The 15,340-nt window shown below is 44.5% G+C and overlaps 2 protein-coding genes across 2 annotated transcripts; one reads left to right on the top strand and one right to left on the bottom strand.

Annotated features, from left to right (window-relative positions):
- Positions 1 to 1,192: 1,192 nt before the first annotated feature.
- UBE2I (ubiquitin-conjugating enzyme E2I) lies at positions 1,193 to 8,564 on the top strand. Its single transcript, XM_009080683.1, has 6 exons — positions 1,193 to 1,268; positions 1,507 to 1,590; positions 4,385 to 4,457; positions 6,049 to 6,158; positions 6,313 to 6,392; positions 7,906 to 8,564. Exons 1-6 carry the CDS (start codon positions 1,203 to 1,205, stop codon positions 7,967 to 7,969), a joined length of 477 nt encoding a protein of 158 aa, XP_009078931.1. The 5' UTR covers positions 1,193 to 1,202; the 3' UTR covers positions 7,970 to 8,564.
- Positions 8,565 to 10,611: 2,047 nt separating this feature from the next.
- Positions 10,612 to 15,326, bottom strand: TSR3 (TSR3, 20S rRNA accumulation, homolog (S. cerevisiae); the record flags this gene model as incomplete). The annotated part of the gene is made up of 5 exons (XM_009080684.1): positions 10,612 to 10,717; positions 10,800 to 10,863; positions 12,211 to 12,384; positions 13,365 to 13,558; positions 15,211 to 15,326. Coding segments are annotated over 5 exons (654 nt in total), but the record flags the coding sequence as incomplete, so codon positions are not given.
- Positions 15,327 to 15,340: the final 14 nt, after the last annotated feature.

Raw genomic sequence — 15,340 nt, 5'->3', positions numbered from 1 at the left:
ATTCTGCGTAATGCTTAACCAGTGTTTCAGTGTTTGTTTTAACAGGGTGGTGGTGCTGCTTTCACTAGCTCTCTGAGCTTGTTAAGTGGGAGCATTCTACTCTCCAGGCTGTCACAAGGGCCTGTCAGCTACCTGTGGAGCTGAGAGCAAATCTGTCTGACTTCTCCCACTGCCAAGTGTCAGCTCTTATTTAAAATGGGTAGAAGTACAGTTGGGAGGAGGATAAAAACCTTCACTGGAGTTTGTTTTGACCACGTGGCTAATGAAACCCTGAGTTTAGACAGAGTTTGGCAGTGAAAAATCAACTCTGGCTTTGAGGTGAATCTGTGCAGAACTCAAAGGCAGTGCTGCTGCAGCTCTGCTCTGTGCCTGGAGCTCTGCTCTGTGCCTGGAGCTCTGCTCTGTGCCGTGCAGTGGTGACCTGTGCTCTGTGTGTTCCTGCTGCACCTGTGGTGCCTGGAGCTCTGCTCTGTGCCTGGAGCTGCTCTGGTGACCTGTGCTCTGTGTGTTCCTGCTGCAGCTGTGGTCGCTGTGCTCAGCTGGCACTGAGGCTGTGAAGGTGCAGGAAGAGCACTGAGTTCGTACTGGAATCCTGTCGTGTGGGAAGAGCTCAGCTCTGTTCTGTATTGCTGCCTGGCCCTGCTGTTGGCTAGGAATTGTGTCGTGGCAGCACTGAGGTGATCTGGTGCAGCTCTGTGCCCCTGCTGCCTCAGTGAGGAATATTGGCTTTCAGGGTGGAAGCAGCAGTTCCTGTCCCGTGTGCCAGGAGCCAGAGCAGTGCAGGGCTCTGCCTGCCCAGGGAGGCATAGGTCTGTGGTGCAGGAGGGAGATCGATAGGTGCTTATCAGTTGCACGAGTAGGAAGCCTGAGCCCTTTTTCCACTGCCAAGAGTGTTTTGTTGTCCAGCTGCTGTCAGAGCTGCTTCTAAGATGTGGTTCAAATGCAAAGTGAGGAGGTGAGGATAGTATTTTATTGGTCAAGTCCAGTAACTAAGAGGTTGATGACGTGGGGAAACTTGATGTTATTCCTGATGTTCAATTCTGCAGTGTGTGCAAAAATGTGTGTCTTGGTGATAGAAGTGAAAATCAGAGGCCAAAGTAATTCCTGAGCGAGCAGGGCTTATAAACAGCTAATGTCATGTGGTGTTTGCACTAAGAGTTGGTACTAAAAGCAATTACTTCTGTTTTAGAGGGACTCTGAATATGTCTGGCATAGCTCTTAGCAGACTTGCACAGGAGAGAAAAGCTTGGAGAAAAGATCATCCATTTGTAAGTATGAGAACTGTCAAATTTCTGGCTCTGCAGCTGTTTTGGTATCCTGGTGATGATTTTTGTGTTCTTTACCTTGATGTGATTTTTAAAAAAAATTAAATTAATATTTTGAATTTAAAAAAGCTGCCTAAAACTGTGTAATGCAAATAGTAGTAACTGTATAAAGATAAAATATGTCATGAAGTATTGTAAGTGCATCTGAAATCCTCACCCTTTGGCTTTTGCCTCTATTCAGGGATTTGTAGCAGTACCTACCAAAAATCCAGATGGCACAATGAATCTAATGAACTGGGAGTGTGCTATTCCAGGGAAGAAAGGGGTAAGACTTTCTGTTCTCCTAACTTCTCGTTTGTGGTGGAAAGTGACACAGGTCTGCTCACCCATGAGATTATAACTCAGGCACAGCTGGCAGAAACACTCCAGTCCTGCTGCTGCATTAGAGTGTGTGTGCTGTGGGTGAAGAACATGGAACCAAACACACCACGAGCCTGTTCAGCTGCTGCACTGACCACCTGAATAATAAAGGTTTTCAGAGGAGTGTGGAGGATCTTGTGCTGAACAAACTTGAGATGGTTTTCTGCTTCACGTCAGGGTTTATTGTGATTTCTGTCCTCACTAAATGTTGGTTTAAACCCTAAAGCTTGAAAATAGTTGGTACTGAATGTTGCCACTGCTGATATGTTTTTGCCCATGAGTTTGCTATCAACAGGGAACCTCACTGCCTTACATTTTATGGAATTTTCTCTTTCTGCACTGGGGAAAGAATAGAACTCTCTAACATCTGATTCCACTTGTGCTTCTGTGTCCCTTTCCTTAAAATAACAAGGGAAAGGAAAAGTCTGTGGAGACAGAATTGTGGATTTTTATCAGCTTGATCTGGTTCTAGGGCACAGGACAAATGGAAGCTTTCAAGTGAAAATAATCATTAGTGCATGAAACTTCTCTGATTTTGTACACTGTCCTTGGAACATCTCATTCAGAGCAGATTCTTGTTTTCAAGATGTCACTTAGCACGTAGGTGTTACTCTTGAATGCATTGGGTACAGTTGTTTCTTCTGAGGTAAAGCTGTTCATTACTTGGTGGTTTTAATTCTTTTGGCTCTTCCATGTTTCCCACTGGATGTGGCACTTTCTTTGCCTTGCCTGTTGTGCTGCCTCTTGCAGCTTGCTTAGATTCCCTTATGGTCTGGTGTCTCAGATGCTGAGAAGACACAGTGTGTAGGCAAAACCTGCAGGATTTGTTCTGCTGCCTTAGTTTAATGCTGTTACGGTTACAGGTTTGGTACTTGTCTGCACAGCTCAAGTTAGTCCTTACAGAAACACCTACAAATAATTTAACAGTGTAAGGAAAAAAGAATCTCCTTGTGTTCTGCCAAAACAAGATGAGCAATAGTCAGTTATGTCCCTTATCAAGATACCACCTTTAAATACTTCTGTAAAATTTTCACGCTATGCAAACTCTTCGTGTTGCTGCTTTGATGTTTTGTAAGCCAAAGAATGGAGCAGACCAGACCTTCAGGCCAGCTTCCTGCCTGCTGGAGAATGTGTCACACCAGGACAAGATCAGTTAGGCTGATGTGACTCCTGCTAGTCACTCCAGTGCAAATGCTGTCTCCTTACCAAGCAGCAGCACACCTTGCTCCTCTGTGGAGGACTCAGCAGTTGCTCTCTGTTGCCTTTGTGTTTGGGGAATGCTGTACTGCAGCTGCTTCCCCCAGGATGAGTAGCTGAAACCACCAAAAGGCTTTTTTATTAGCCAGATCAAAAATCTAAGAGGTGTTAGTCCTGGGTTGGACGTCTCCATTCCCTTTTTTGGCAGCAAATCATTTGTTAACTCCTTGGAATTTGACTCAAGGGACACCTGCACCTAGTGCCCTGATGCAGTGTGCTGTCATCCTGTCACTGCTGGGAGGCTCTGGGTGCCCTTTGTCTGTCAGCCCTAAGGTGTGCTGCCTGATCAGAAAGATGGCAAAACCCTTTGTTGATTGTTGAAGAAATTGTTAAAAGCTGTTTGTCTTCCCCTGTGACTGCAAGCAAACCAAATAGGTGAAGTTTATTCTGTCAAATAGCTCCTGCTGTGTAAAAAGGGATTCCTGTGAGAAGGTATGGAGAATAGATTCTTCTACAGCTGTTTAGGACAAGTCCTTTAAATTCACTGTAGCCAATGTACCCATGCTTATTCATTTTGGGAAATGTGGTTATCTCCTTCCCTAGCATGGTTTTTGTGCTCTTCTAGCTTGAGACTTTGCTTAATGAATACTGGTGACAGTGGAGTGCTTTTCTTTTTCCATGTGGGTTGTTTTTTCTTTTCCTTTTTCCTTTTTCTTTCAGCTAAAAAAATCATGTAATTCAGTAAGAAAGAATTAGGAATGCCCTCCTCAGGTGGTCTGCAAACCTGTCTGTCTGCCCACAAGGATAAGATTGGATCATTTACCCTGACAAGATGTGAGACCAAACCTCTGAGGGTGTCCCCAGGCCCCAGGGTGAGGGGAGGGTGGGGATGAAGCCTCTCCAGGCAGACAGGAGTGGCCACACGTTCACCAGCCCTGAGATCAGTGCTCTTCCAAGTTTTGGGTGGGAACAAAGAGCTGCTTAGAATTTCTGGTACACAAAAAGAAGTGCAGACAGGGTCAGCTCTACTGTAGCCGTGCTGCTGTAGCTTTTGTTTTTGTGATTTTATTAGCCACATTCTCACAAGGCACAGCAGAAGCCATTTACATCCATGTGCCTAAGGGGTGTACCTGTATCCTCTGTCCTGACCTCAGTGGGGTACAGCAGCCCCTTCCTCACTGCACATGTGCCATGGACAGCTTCAGAGCTGTTCTGTCCTTGTGTGCTGTGAGATTTTTACTTTGGTGTGGAATTCCTGGTGACAATCCTGACTCTGTTGGTGACTCGGCAACACTTAGCAGCTGTGATGAAGAAAGAACCTTCTGCTTTACCACTTCAGCTTCTTATCTAGGTAGGACAACTTAGTGAGAATGGTGTGTTCCAGTGCAGGACAGCTGCTTTCTACATCTTGTGCTTTGCCTGAGAAGCCAGGTGCTGGTTAGGGTTTTTTTTCTGCAGGTTTGACTTTTCCTTGCTGTAACCTAAACTCTGACTCTTTGTAGACACCATGGGAAGGCGGGTTATTCAAACTACGGATGCTTTTCAAGGATGACTATCCTTCTTCACCTCCAAAATGTAAGTAAAATTACAGAAAACCACAGGTTTATTCGAACAGTGTTGAGCTAGACTCTGAGGTTCTGTGAATGGTTATTACTTTCTTGCAGTTTGGTCTGGTTTTGTGGTTTTTTTAAAGGCACGTTGCTTTCTTTTCTTTTTTTTCCCCACCCAATACTTTGCATTTAGAAAGTTGTGGTGAAATCAGTTTAATGCTCACGGTAGCAGAATTGGGAGGGGCAGAGATTGCTGTGTGGGTTTCCTCAGTGTGGCAGAAGTGTCACTGATGTGTTCACCACGTGATCAGCACTCCTTGGAAGCTGACAGGTAGGTGTGCTTAGGCCAGAGCCCTTTGCATGTTCTTGCTGTTAAGTTGGTCTTCTGAGCCAAGAACTTAGGGGGGAAAAAAGTTCCATAACTTGAGCCTTTTAATCAACTTGCTCCAAAGCACAGATCTCTTCCTTTGCTGCTGCTATGCACAACAGATACCTTCAGATACCAAGTTATTGTGTTAAGTTTTTGAATTGACTTTTCTTTACCCCATCTCAAGCTTTAGAAACCTGCAGACATTATTGCCTTGCCTAGTTTCTTGGTTTGTGAATTGGCTACCATCCCAAATCAGCATCACTGTTTTCAGGTGGCTCTGTTGACAGCAGTTTGTCACTCATCACATTTGTGTGGTTCAGCTCTATCAGTTGTCTTGGCTCCTCCTTTTGTTTCTGACCACCCAAATACATGTGACATGGGGAAACATCTCTCTGACCCAGAAATATTTAGTGTTATTATCTGGAGAAATACCAGTTATCACATCCTGACAGTCTTAAAGGAATTGTTGTGCCTTAAGAGAAGATGTGTATGTGACTGGTAAGATTCCCTACCAGTTCAGCTTCTGAGGTGCTGCTGGGCTTCACTGAGCAGCAGTGATGGCAGATGGATGAGAAAACTGCACTGGCAGGTGGATATTTTGTGTATTGCTGAAGTGTTTGTTACTTCACTCAGGGTGGTGGGTGGTGCATTTCAGTCCTGTACTGGTTAAAAGAAATGCCAGAAGGTGGATTGAGTGGCCTAAGGAAAGCTGCACAAGCTTTCAGTCAGTCTGGCAACTTAAATTTGATTCCTCTTGTTCAGTGCATCTTGGTTATGCAAAGTGAAACTGAAAAAAACGCTAGGAACTTAAGTCTTCCTTGTATGAAACTTCCAGTATTTTCAAGTGAGACAAGATGACTGCAGGGCAGTACCTTTCCTTGTGTAGTAGTGTGTGAGGCTGAAAAGACAGAATTGGTTTGAAAAGGTCTTTATCAGAAAGATACTACAAACTATTCTGGCAGTTTGCATTCCTAAACCGAAAGGTTCCTGGTCACAGTGATGATGTTAGATTGCCTGGATTGACACCACTGATGTGATGAGTTCCTGCTTTAGGTTCAGGCTGGGACAAGCACAAAACTGGTCTTAGTAGCTCCAGAGCTCTGTGGGGTTTTCTTTGGGGGTGGGGGGTGTCTTTGGCCAGTGTTGGTTTGGGGATTTGGGGGTTTTGCTTTCCCCCCACTCATCTAACCCTACTCTCTTGATCTGTCTTAGCACTGCTTGCAAGTAATGCTCTGTTCTTCACCAGGTAAATTTGAACCACCATTATTTCACCCAAACGTGTATCCTTCGGGCACGGTGTGTCTGTCCATCTTAGAGGAGGATAAGGACTGGCGGCCAGCAATCACAATTAAACAGGTCAGGAGTTGTACTTGACATACTCAGCCCTTTGATTTGCTTTGTTTTCTTACCTGATGTGAATGTCAGGTGTTCACTGCATGTTTCTGTGGGTTATGCATTGAGTGTCTCAGTAATATCCATGCCTATGTTACTTGGATTCTTTTTTTCACAGATCTTGTTAGGAATACAAGAACTTCTAAATGAACCAAATATTCAAGACCCAGCTCAAGCAGAGGCTTACACAATTTACTGGTAAGTGTCTTGAAAGCTTGCCATGTTGCCCACAACTCTGCTACATAGACTATAATACGCAAATGTTGTTAGGAGTGATCAGGGGAATTTTCTTAGCTCATGACTATGTCCTGTGGAGATGCCTAGATTGTGCTAAACTTGAACAAAATGATAACTTCACAGAATCATAGAATTTAGGGGTTGGAATGGAGCTTAGAGATCATCCAGCCCCAACCCCCTGCCCTGGGCAGGGACACCTCCCACCAGAGCAGGTTGTTCAAGGCTTCATCCAACCTGGCTGTGAACACTGCCAGGGTTGGGGCAGCCACAGCCTCCCTGGGCAACCTGGGACAGTGTCTCACCACCCTCACAGTAAGAAACCTTTTTCTCACATCCAGCCTAGACTTTCCCTCCTTCAGTTTGAACCCATTACCCCTTGTCCTATCATTGCAGTTCCTAACACAGGTTGTAATATGTTTATGAGAGGAAAGTAGAGCATCTTCAGTCTGTTTGCTGGTAGTTACTCATTGGCTGTGGCCAAAATTGGTTTCGATTCTTCTTCCCCCCTATCTGTCAAGTTCTGGAGATAGAATTTGCTGTCCTTTCTCCCTTTCACTGCAGCAAGGCCTCATAGCTGAGAGTAAGTTACATTTATTGCAAAGCTGTCTGCAAAGTCCAGTTATTGTAAACCATGTTTGGCACTAGGGGCATGGTAACAAATCTGTGTTTAGCTCTGGACTGGGGCTTCTGACAGCTAGCACAGAATGTGGCATTGAGTGTAGATGGATACTCTGCTAAGCTACTACCATCCCTTGTTGGCCCAGGAATGGAAAACAAAGAACTTGCCCTTTTAAAATCTAGAGTCTGAGGCTTAATGACTGAGCATAGTTCCCTCAAGCAGTACTTGCTTGTTTAATCAGTCCACAGCAAGGATGCCACACTCAGTGCTCTATGTTGAGCTAGCATTCCTCCACTTCAAGATAAGGATAAACCTGAAGCTGTGAGTCAGGCTCTGCAAAGGTAAAGGCTGAAGTTACCATTCTGTTATTTTCCTTTTTCTCAGAGTGCTTCCATTCTCTCTCCAAAGCAGTAAAGATAATACCTTAAGATCATATGAAGTCCATGAACTGTTAGTGAACTGTTCTTATCAATCAGTTTGTGCTGTTAGGGTACTAGAATTAGTGGCTAATGCCCTCAGGTCTGAATGTGAGCGTTGTGGTGAGTGCCAGTGCTTGCTCAGGAGGCACAGCTGGCCCTGAGAGAGCAGGAGACTGCACTGACTTCACACTGTACCCGTCATTTGACAGCAGGTGATGTTTGGGAAGTAACAGGTGAACAGTACTGTACTTCTGTCCAAAGGAAATCATCAGATCAGTAGTCCAGAAAAGCTTTTAATCTGTTGGAGCATTCAGTGAATTCCTATCTGATGGTTTTGCCTTCAACAATGACTGCTTCTCTTTCTCTTCAATATGAACTAGCTCTATAACGTGGCCTCTGATTTCTCCAGCTGTAATTACCCTTTCTCTCTTTTCAGCCAAAACAGAGTGGAATATGAAAAGAGGGTTCGAGCACAAGCCAAGAAGTTTGCACCATCATAAGCATTTGTCACGCAGCATCTTAAAAAGGAAGGGATTGGTTTGGCAAGAACTTGTTTACAAAACTTTTGCAAAATCTAATGTTGCTATGTACAATTAATATTCACTTAGGGGAGGGGGTTGTATGTGTGCCATTTTCCATATTCGCCACTTGTATACAGTTCTAAATTTGCTGAATTGCCCCCAGTTTTTTCATACAGGGTCTCTTCCTTCAGTCTTTTGTATTTTTGATTGTTATGTAAAACTTGCTTTTATTTTAATATTGATGTCAGTATTTCAACTGCTGTAAAATTATAAACTTTTATACTTCTATAAATTCACTAGTATCTCTAGTTACTTTGCTATCTGATGCAGGCATGCTTTAAAATGGTAGAACTATATTTAGCCTCTAGCTGGCTGTATGAAAAAAATCATGCCCTCCACCCCCTTCCCTACCTGAATTTGTTTTTTCTATCTTTCAGAAACTAGGTTGTTATTGCTTAAGAGCCTCCGAGATCCAAAGTCAGCCAGCATCCTTATTCTGCATCACTTCCTTTGTGTTTATATGGCATTCTGTCTGTGTTGCTGTTTAGAGTAAATAAACTGTTTATATAAAGGGCTTTGTTTCATTTATCTTCATTAAAATGATTAAAAGACTGCCATTTAAATGGCTCTGAACACAATTCAGTGCAAGTCCTGTTTTTAAGACCTGTGATGCTGCATTTGCCTTTTGTTTTGATGTTGCCTTCGTTTATTTTCCCTGCCCTACCCCCGGGGTGAGTGTGGCCCTGCCAGGGCCCTGCAGCCAGTCAGCTCTGCTCAGCTCCTGCAGCAGCCTGCAGAACTCTGACTGCCTAGGGACCAGGAGCTCACTGTGCAGAACGGGACCAGCATCCTGGTGTGACTGTAAACATAAACCAACGTGAGCGTTAGTCTGTCCCAGGAATGCAGGGGGACCTACAGCAGCTGGGGATTTGAAGTGGTACTTGCTTATCAGAAATACTTCTGTGCCTTCCTCCACGTGTCAATGTGTACAGCCTTGAGGAAAAGGATGTGCTCTATGCAATTGCAGTTTCCTTCTGTAAAGGGAATCAGTTAAATGATGTTATTTTCTTGTATGTCAAGCTGATATGCCCTCTATTAAACTGTCACTGCTTTTTGCAATTGTATTTTTCAGTCAGTCGTTCTGCAAAACAGATGAGTTGTGCAAAGCTGTTCCATCAGAGCTGCAGCTCCTCCAGTGTTGGTTGTTAAAAACGGCCACTGCTCGAGACTAGAGTTATCCTAGGTGTGATATAGCTCTGTTCTCAGACCTGTTCTGCTCGTCTGTGATTGATCACAACAGCTTTATCCTGTAACAGCATTCCCCCAAATCAGAACAGCCCTTTGAAAGCTGTGTAGTATTGCCTGTCATTATCTGTCCTTCTTCAAACAGCTCCTTTGGAAAAGACTCTGTGTGCATGGGGTGAGAAAGGGAGTAACTGGGAAACCGAGTCAAAGAAAGATTCAGTCAAATTCATTTACTTGTGCTGTTTTTAAAAGGGATGGTGAATTTTTGTACCACTGACACTGCTGCCCTTAGTCCCTCCTCTAGCTCCAGCAGGGCTAGCATTTCATAGCCCTAGAAGCAGAGGGTTAAGAGGAGAGTGACATGAAGAACTCTGATCTATGAAGGTGGCTCTACAAATTGTCCTTAGGATCTGCAGTTCTGCTGAAGGGGTGCTGAAGTTTAGGTTTAAGTAAGTTCCAGTTGGGTGCTGGACACTCCAGAGAGTATTTTGGTTAAAAGTACAGAAAGCAGCTGCTAAGAGCTCACTCTCACCACAAACTGGCAGGCACATGGACAAGTGACCTAAGAGACTAGTGCTGATGCAAGTCTCTGACTCAAACCTTTAAGGGCCAGACAATGTGTATTTCTGACTTGGTACAGTGCCGCTGTGAGTGAGGAATGCTGACAGACAGTGCTGAGTCTGAGACCTGAGCTGTTACGGCACTGTTCTGAACATAAACAGAACGTTGTGTGTTGCTTAGGATTGTATCAGAGTGACTAAAACGAGCAAGTTACTGAAAAAGATACTGAGATGTGAAGTCAGTTCACGAAGCATTTTTTTTCCTTTTAAGCTTAGTCAGTTTACCCTAAATGAGATGAAGTAGTTGAGGTACATATGGCAGGTTCAAGCCTGCAGGAAGTCAGTCTCCTTACGTACTCTGAACACAGCAAGAGTTTAGTTGTGATTTTCTGCTGAAATACAGCTCAGAGAGGTTTACTTACACTATTAGGTAAAAGCAATCCCTATGAAGCACTTCCCAGACACTGATTAGACTACAGGGTGGGTTTTTTAAATTATAACTAAGCTTCAGGCTCCCCACAAAATAGCTAACATCCCACAGCTGCCTAAGAATTAAATAATGCAGAGCCCTCGTGTGTAAGAGACCCCAAAAAACCACAGACTGAGGTTTGCCAAGCACCATGTTACAGGGGAATAAGACACACTTCACTGTTTGCAAGAGAAGTTCTTTATCCAAGATGCTACAACCCTTTGGCATTATTTGGGATGTTTTTAATGTTCTGGTGGTATGTGGACTTTCTTGGGGGGTTTGGGCTTGACATTTAGTTACTTAGTTTACTTTTCAAATACTTGAGTTATTGGCAGTTGTTGCAGGAACTATACAGTACCATCAGCTTCTGGACTGCTCTCCTCACTGCTTTCAGTGGCATCATCTGGAGTGCTCCCACTGTCCTCCTCAGAGTCTTCCTGGCTTTGTGCTAGACTGGAAACATTTTTCAGGATTATAACAGCAAAATAACTTGTAACAAGAAAAAAAAAATAGTATCTAAATTAAATTTCATTACCCTGAAGAACTGACTGGCCTGTTGGGATTAGAAAATTCTCTTCCCGAGTCAACATCAAATGGATCTGGAAAAAGAAGGAGAAACTGCATACGCTGATGAACAAGACATATTTTAATGGTTTAATTTGCATTTTAGGAGAAGATTACTGGCGGGGGGCGAACGCACAGGAAGTCTGGTTCAGCTTTCTGGTAAGTTTATCATAGTTGTTTGATTAGAAACCAGGGGAGGTGAGAAAATTACCCAGGTCCTGCCTGCCCATTCTAGTCTCTTCCCTCTTTTCCCTTACCCCCTGCAGGGGTAGCCAGACAGTACGAACAGCTTTCTAAGGCTTTTGGTAAGTAAACATGGATGTTCTCAGAATGATTCAGTTCTAAAAGGGCTCTCTAGTTAGCTGATGCCTACTGAGAAGTGAAGTTCAGCTGCCCAGGGTTGGCTCTTGCTGAGGAAGTGTAGGGCTAGGTTTACTCTGGCTTAACTGTTACCGCAGGAAAGTCAGACAAGGCACAACAGCTTTGGTCCCTCAACCAGTCCTGGAAACAGGATTGCAGGGGCAGTTTGCTTTATTTGGCATAGTTGTGCTGCCCCTTAAGAACAGTCTTCAGGTTAATGGAAGTAGTCAGGGCTTCCACCAAGCAAGAGGATGGTTAGATCCGGCCTGGGAGAGACCAAAGCTCAGAGCACCTGAGCTCAGGCTGGCAGTGCCAGCCCCAGGCCTGGTTCATGGGACTCAGCCACTGACAGGAGAACGTTGATTAGGAGCAGCTCTTTTCATATGTTCTTGAATGATTTGATTTGCCTTTGTGCTGTCTTGAATGAGATCAAGCACTCAGCTGTGAATGTAGCCTGGAATACTGGGATTCCAGTAAGTTACTGGAAGAACTTAGGAATCAAACCACTTGGACTTAGTATGAACTATTTTAACTACCTTTATAGGTCAGATTTTAAACCTCTCCATTGGGGACTATATAGATATGTCCATAAAAGGTCTTTCTTAGGTTTGTGTATAGCTAACTTGCTGTCAGACTGTCTGCCTGTAGTTGTCTTACACTTCCTTCTCCAGTACTAGCCTTTTTACTCAGACTCTGCTTTTAACATCTGCAGATAAAACAAGGAAGCATCACATTTTCTTTTTGCTCCTTATTTCTCCAGTATCCTAACTCAGTCAGGGTAGCTGCTCCACACTTCAGCTGTGAATGCTGTGCATTAAATGGCTTTAGTTATTTTTCATCTATTTGAGTTGAAAAAAAAAGGGCAAACTTACTTAAGAATACACAGTACAAAGAGAGAACAACACATCTCAACAAAGCACTTATCTTCCACCTCGCCAACATTTTCATGAGATTAAAGGAAGACTGTAAGGAAACAAGTTAGGAAAAGGAGGTCTGTGGTGTCTGGTTTGTTTTTTTCTTACCTATTTCTTCCTCTTCTGTCTCTTGGACACCCTCTAAAAAGTCCTTCTCAACGCTTAGCACGTCATCCTGGCAATGACAGGCTGCGTATCTGTCCAGCAGATCTTTGTTCAAGTCAATAAATGCCTCACCCCATTTAAATTTGCTTAGAAGAATGGTGGCTAGGTCTGGGAATCCTAAAACAAAAAAACCAAGTGATTAGTTTTCTTTTTCAGCCTGAGACTTCACTCAGCTTACAGGTTTCCAAGCTCAGTACATACCTAGGTATCACTACACTAGTGAGATGTTTGCAGCACTTTTTTCAGTGCTGGAGGATTAAAACTTTAAGAAAGACTACAAGGATTTTCAAATTTCAGTTTAACTTGAAGAGTTATCCAGGAATAGTTCATAGTTTGTTAGGGAGTGTTACACTAAAATATTTTGCACAGGCAATGGATGATTCAAGCTCTAGGTCCCCCAGTTCTTCAGGAAGAAGCCACTCGTACATACAGTATTTTCAGAAGGTTTGTCTGCAGTACAGGAGAGCATTTCTCTTCGGCTGTCAAAGTTCTGTGATGAGTTTGCAAAACATCACAAGAGGAGACAATTGATTTTGTCCTTAACCAGAACCCACCCTATTAACTATCAACTGCTGCCTCTCATTAAGGCAAAGGTGCCTAAGGATTCATGCTTTCTCCAGCTTTTTTTTAACAGTTTCTCTAACATCATGCACCATCCAGACAAAACCAGCATCATCAGTTCGTGTGTCCTGAGAGTGTCCTACTCCACAGAAACCTTGATGCTACCAGATACAAGTACTTGGAAGAAAGCCAGACAATCTGGTCCTCTGTGGGATCACTGCTCCGACAGACCCATCGCCCCAGGAGAACTGCAGCCACCATTTCATCAGACTACTACTAACACCCTGAGTGACAGCGTGTCAGGTTACTTCCCGACTGCCAGTGGTTCCTTTTTGTATTGTTGCATTTGTTGTTTTGGGGTTTTTGCTCCTAAATTGTATTTCTGACTTGGAGTCTCTCACTGGTTTGCTTTCAAACCAGCACAGCAGGGTGACAGCATTACAGCTTACTGCATCGCAGAGCATCTCTTTGATTTATTAAGGGTGTAAGAATTGCTGGCAACAAGTGTATGGGACAGTGAGGCAAAGTGAGCCTACCAGCAATGTGAAAAGCTGCAGCAAAAGCCTCCACACAGGACAGCTTGCAGGGCCGGCCGTAGTTCACAGGATTCGCAGCCACCAAGTAAGGCAGCAAGCGCAGGTGCCTCCCCCTCATGATCCTGAAGGGAGTTTCCTCCAACTTGGCCCATGAGCAATCGATGACTGCGATTCCACTCTGAGCAATGATGTGCCTGAACACAGAAACATCACTCTGTTGGAAAAATTGTCACCATTACAAGGGTGGATGAGAATTCCAACTGCTGCTTCATGCTGGCAATGAGTTTGCGTGCTACCCACCCTTTGGTCAGTCAAAAAGTGTGTTTTGCAAGGACCTAAAGTAGAGACGCAATGAGGAAGAATGACAGCATGCTTTTCCTCCAAACATGCCTGTGGCTAAAAAGGTGTATCCGCATGTGAAAAATTCTAAGATTAAAAAATATGACAGATGAGTGTGGTTAATAGTAACATTCAAATTCTTAAACCAGATTTACTTTCTCTGCTAGCTTCTAAAGAAAAATCTTTCCTCTAAGTACACTGGCATCCTAGCCTGGATCAGGAACAGTGTGGTCAGCAGGACCAGGAGGTGATTCTGCCCCTGGACTCGGCGCTGATGAGGTCACACCTTGAATCCTGTGCTTGATAACATGGGGCTAAAATGTTTCTCAAATCATGGTAGCTAAAGTAGGCCTTAGTCACAAGAATGAGCATTGTCTTAGTAGAACGATGTGAATCTATACCTGTGTACCCACCTGTATAATAGATCATTATACAACAATTCTGAAAGGGAATTGAACTCATGCTGGGGGGAAATCAATATACACACGATAGAACAATAGCCAAGTAATGATTAACGTATGATTACACAATGATTATGTAAAGAAAGGGTATAAAATGTATCCATCTGGAGTCCATGTCGGAATCAGATTTGGGTTTGTCTGTACCTGATTCCCAGAGCTCTTCAATAAAAGCACCTGCATATAAACACCCAGTGATAATGTGTTTTCCACACTAACACGCTCAGTTCTGAGCCCCTCAGCTCAGAGGGACATTGAGGTGCTGGAGCAGGTCCAGAGAAGAGCAACGAGGCTGGTGAAGGGACTCAAGCACAAGTGCCATGAGGAGAGGCTGAGGGAGCTGGGGGTGTTCAGCCTGGAGAAGAGGAGGCTCAGGGGAGACCTTATCACCCTCTGCCACTCCCTGACAGGAGGTTGGAGTCAGGTGGGGGTTGGTCTCTTCTCCCAGGCAACAGCAGCAGGACAAGAGGGCACAGACTCAAGCTCTGCCAGGGGAGGGTTAGGTAAGATATTAGGAAGAGATTTTTTACAGAGAGAGTGATCAGACATTGGAATGTGCTGCCCAGGATTCACCATCCTTGGAGGTTTTCAAGTTGAGACTGGATGTGGCACTTGGTGCCATGGTCTAGTGACCATGGTAGGGTTGGACTGGATGATCTTTGAGGTCTCTTCCAATCCGGCTGATTCTATGATTCTATGATCTTTATAAAAATTCTGCAGGCACATTTGAAGAAAATCCTCATTTCCCCCAAAGTTTTCTGGGCAGTGCACTATGCTTGCATAGCAGAACTTAAGTATGGAATCCCAGAAGACACAACAGCTACAGCCCATGCTCTGAACAAGCTAACCCACAGGATGCACACCTTGACTTCTCACTGCCATCACAGACGCTCTTGTCATGACACCAGCTGTGCAAAAACGTTAGCCTGGTTCGGTGAAATGTTTGTTTGCCTCTCACGCTCGCGCATCAGTGTAACGTACTGGTTAGGTCAGACGCTTCGCGTGTCATTTTGGCCACGAACCAGCGTGTAATGCCCGCGGGGCCTCACCTGTCGGCGGGAGAGACGTATTCGGTGGCCACGGGGCTGAGCACGAGCCCCGGGAAGCGCTGCCGGGGCCGCAGGGTGCGCACCAGGCCCTTCCGCGCCAGCTTCCTCCCGGTGCAGCGCCGGCGGTCGC

The sequence above is a fragment of the Acanthisitta chloris genome, unplaced genomic scaffold, assembly GCF_000695815.1.
Source record: "Acanthisitta chloris isolate BGI_N310 unplaced genomic scaffold, ASM69581v1 scaffold11708, whole genome shotgun sequence".
Classification (NCBI taxonomy): domain Eukaryota; kingdom Metazoa; phylum Chordata; class Aves; order Passeriformes; family Acanthisittidae; genus Acanthisitta; species Acanthisitta chloris.
Note: the sequence above shows the minus strand (reverse complement) of the source record. Positions and strands in the feature narration are given on the sequence as shown.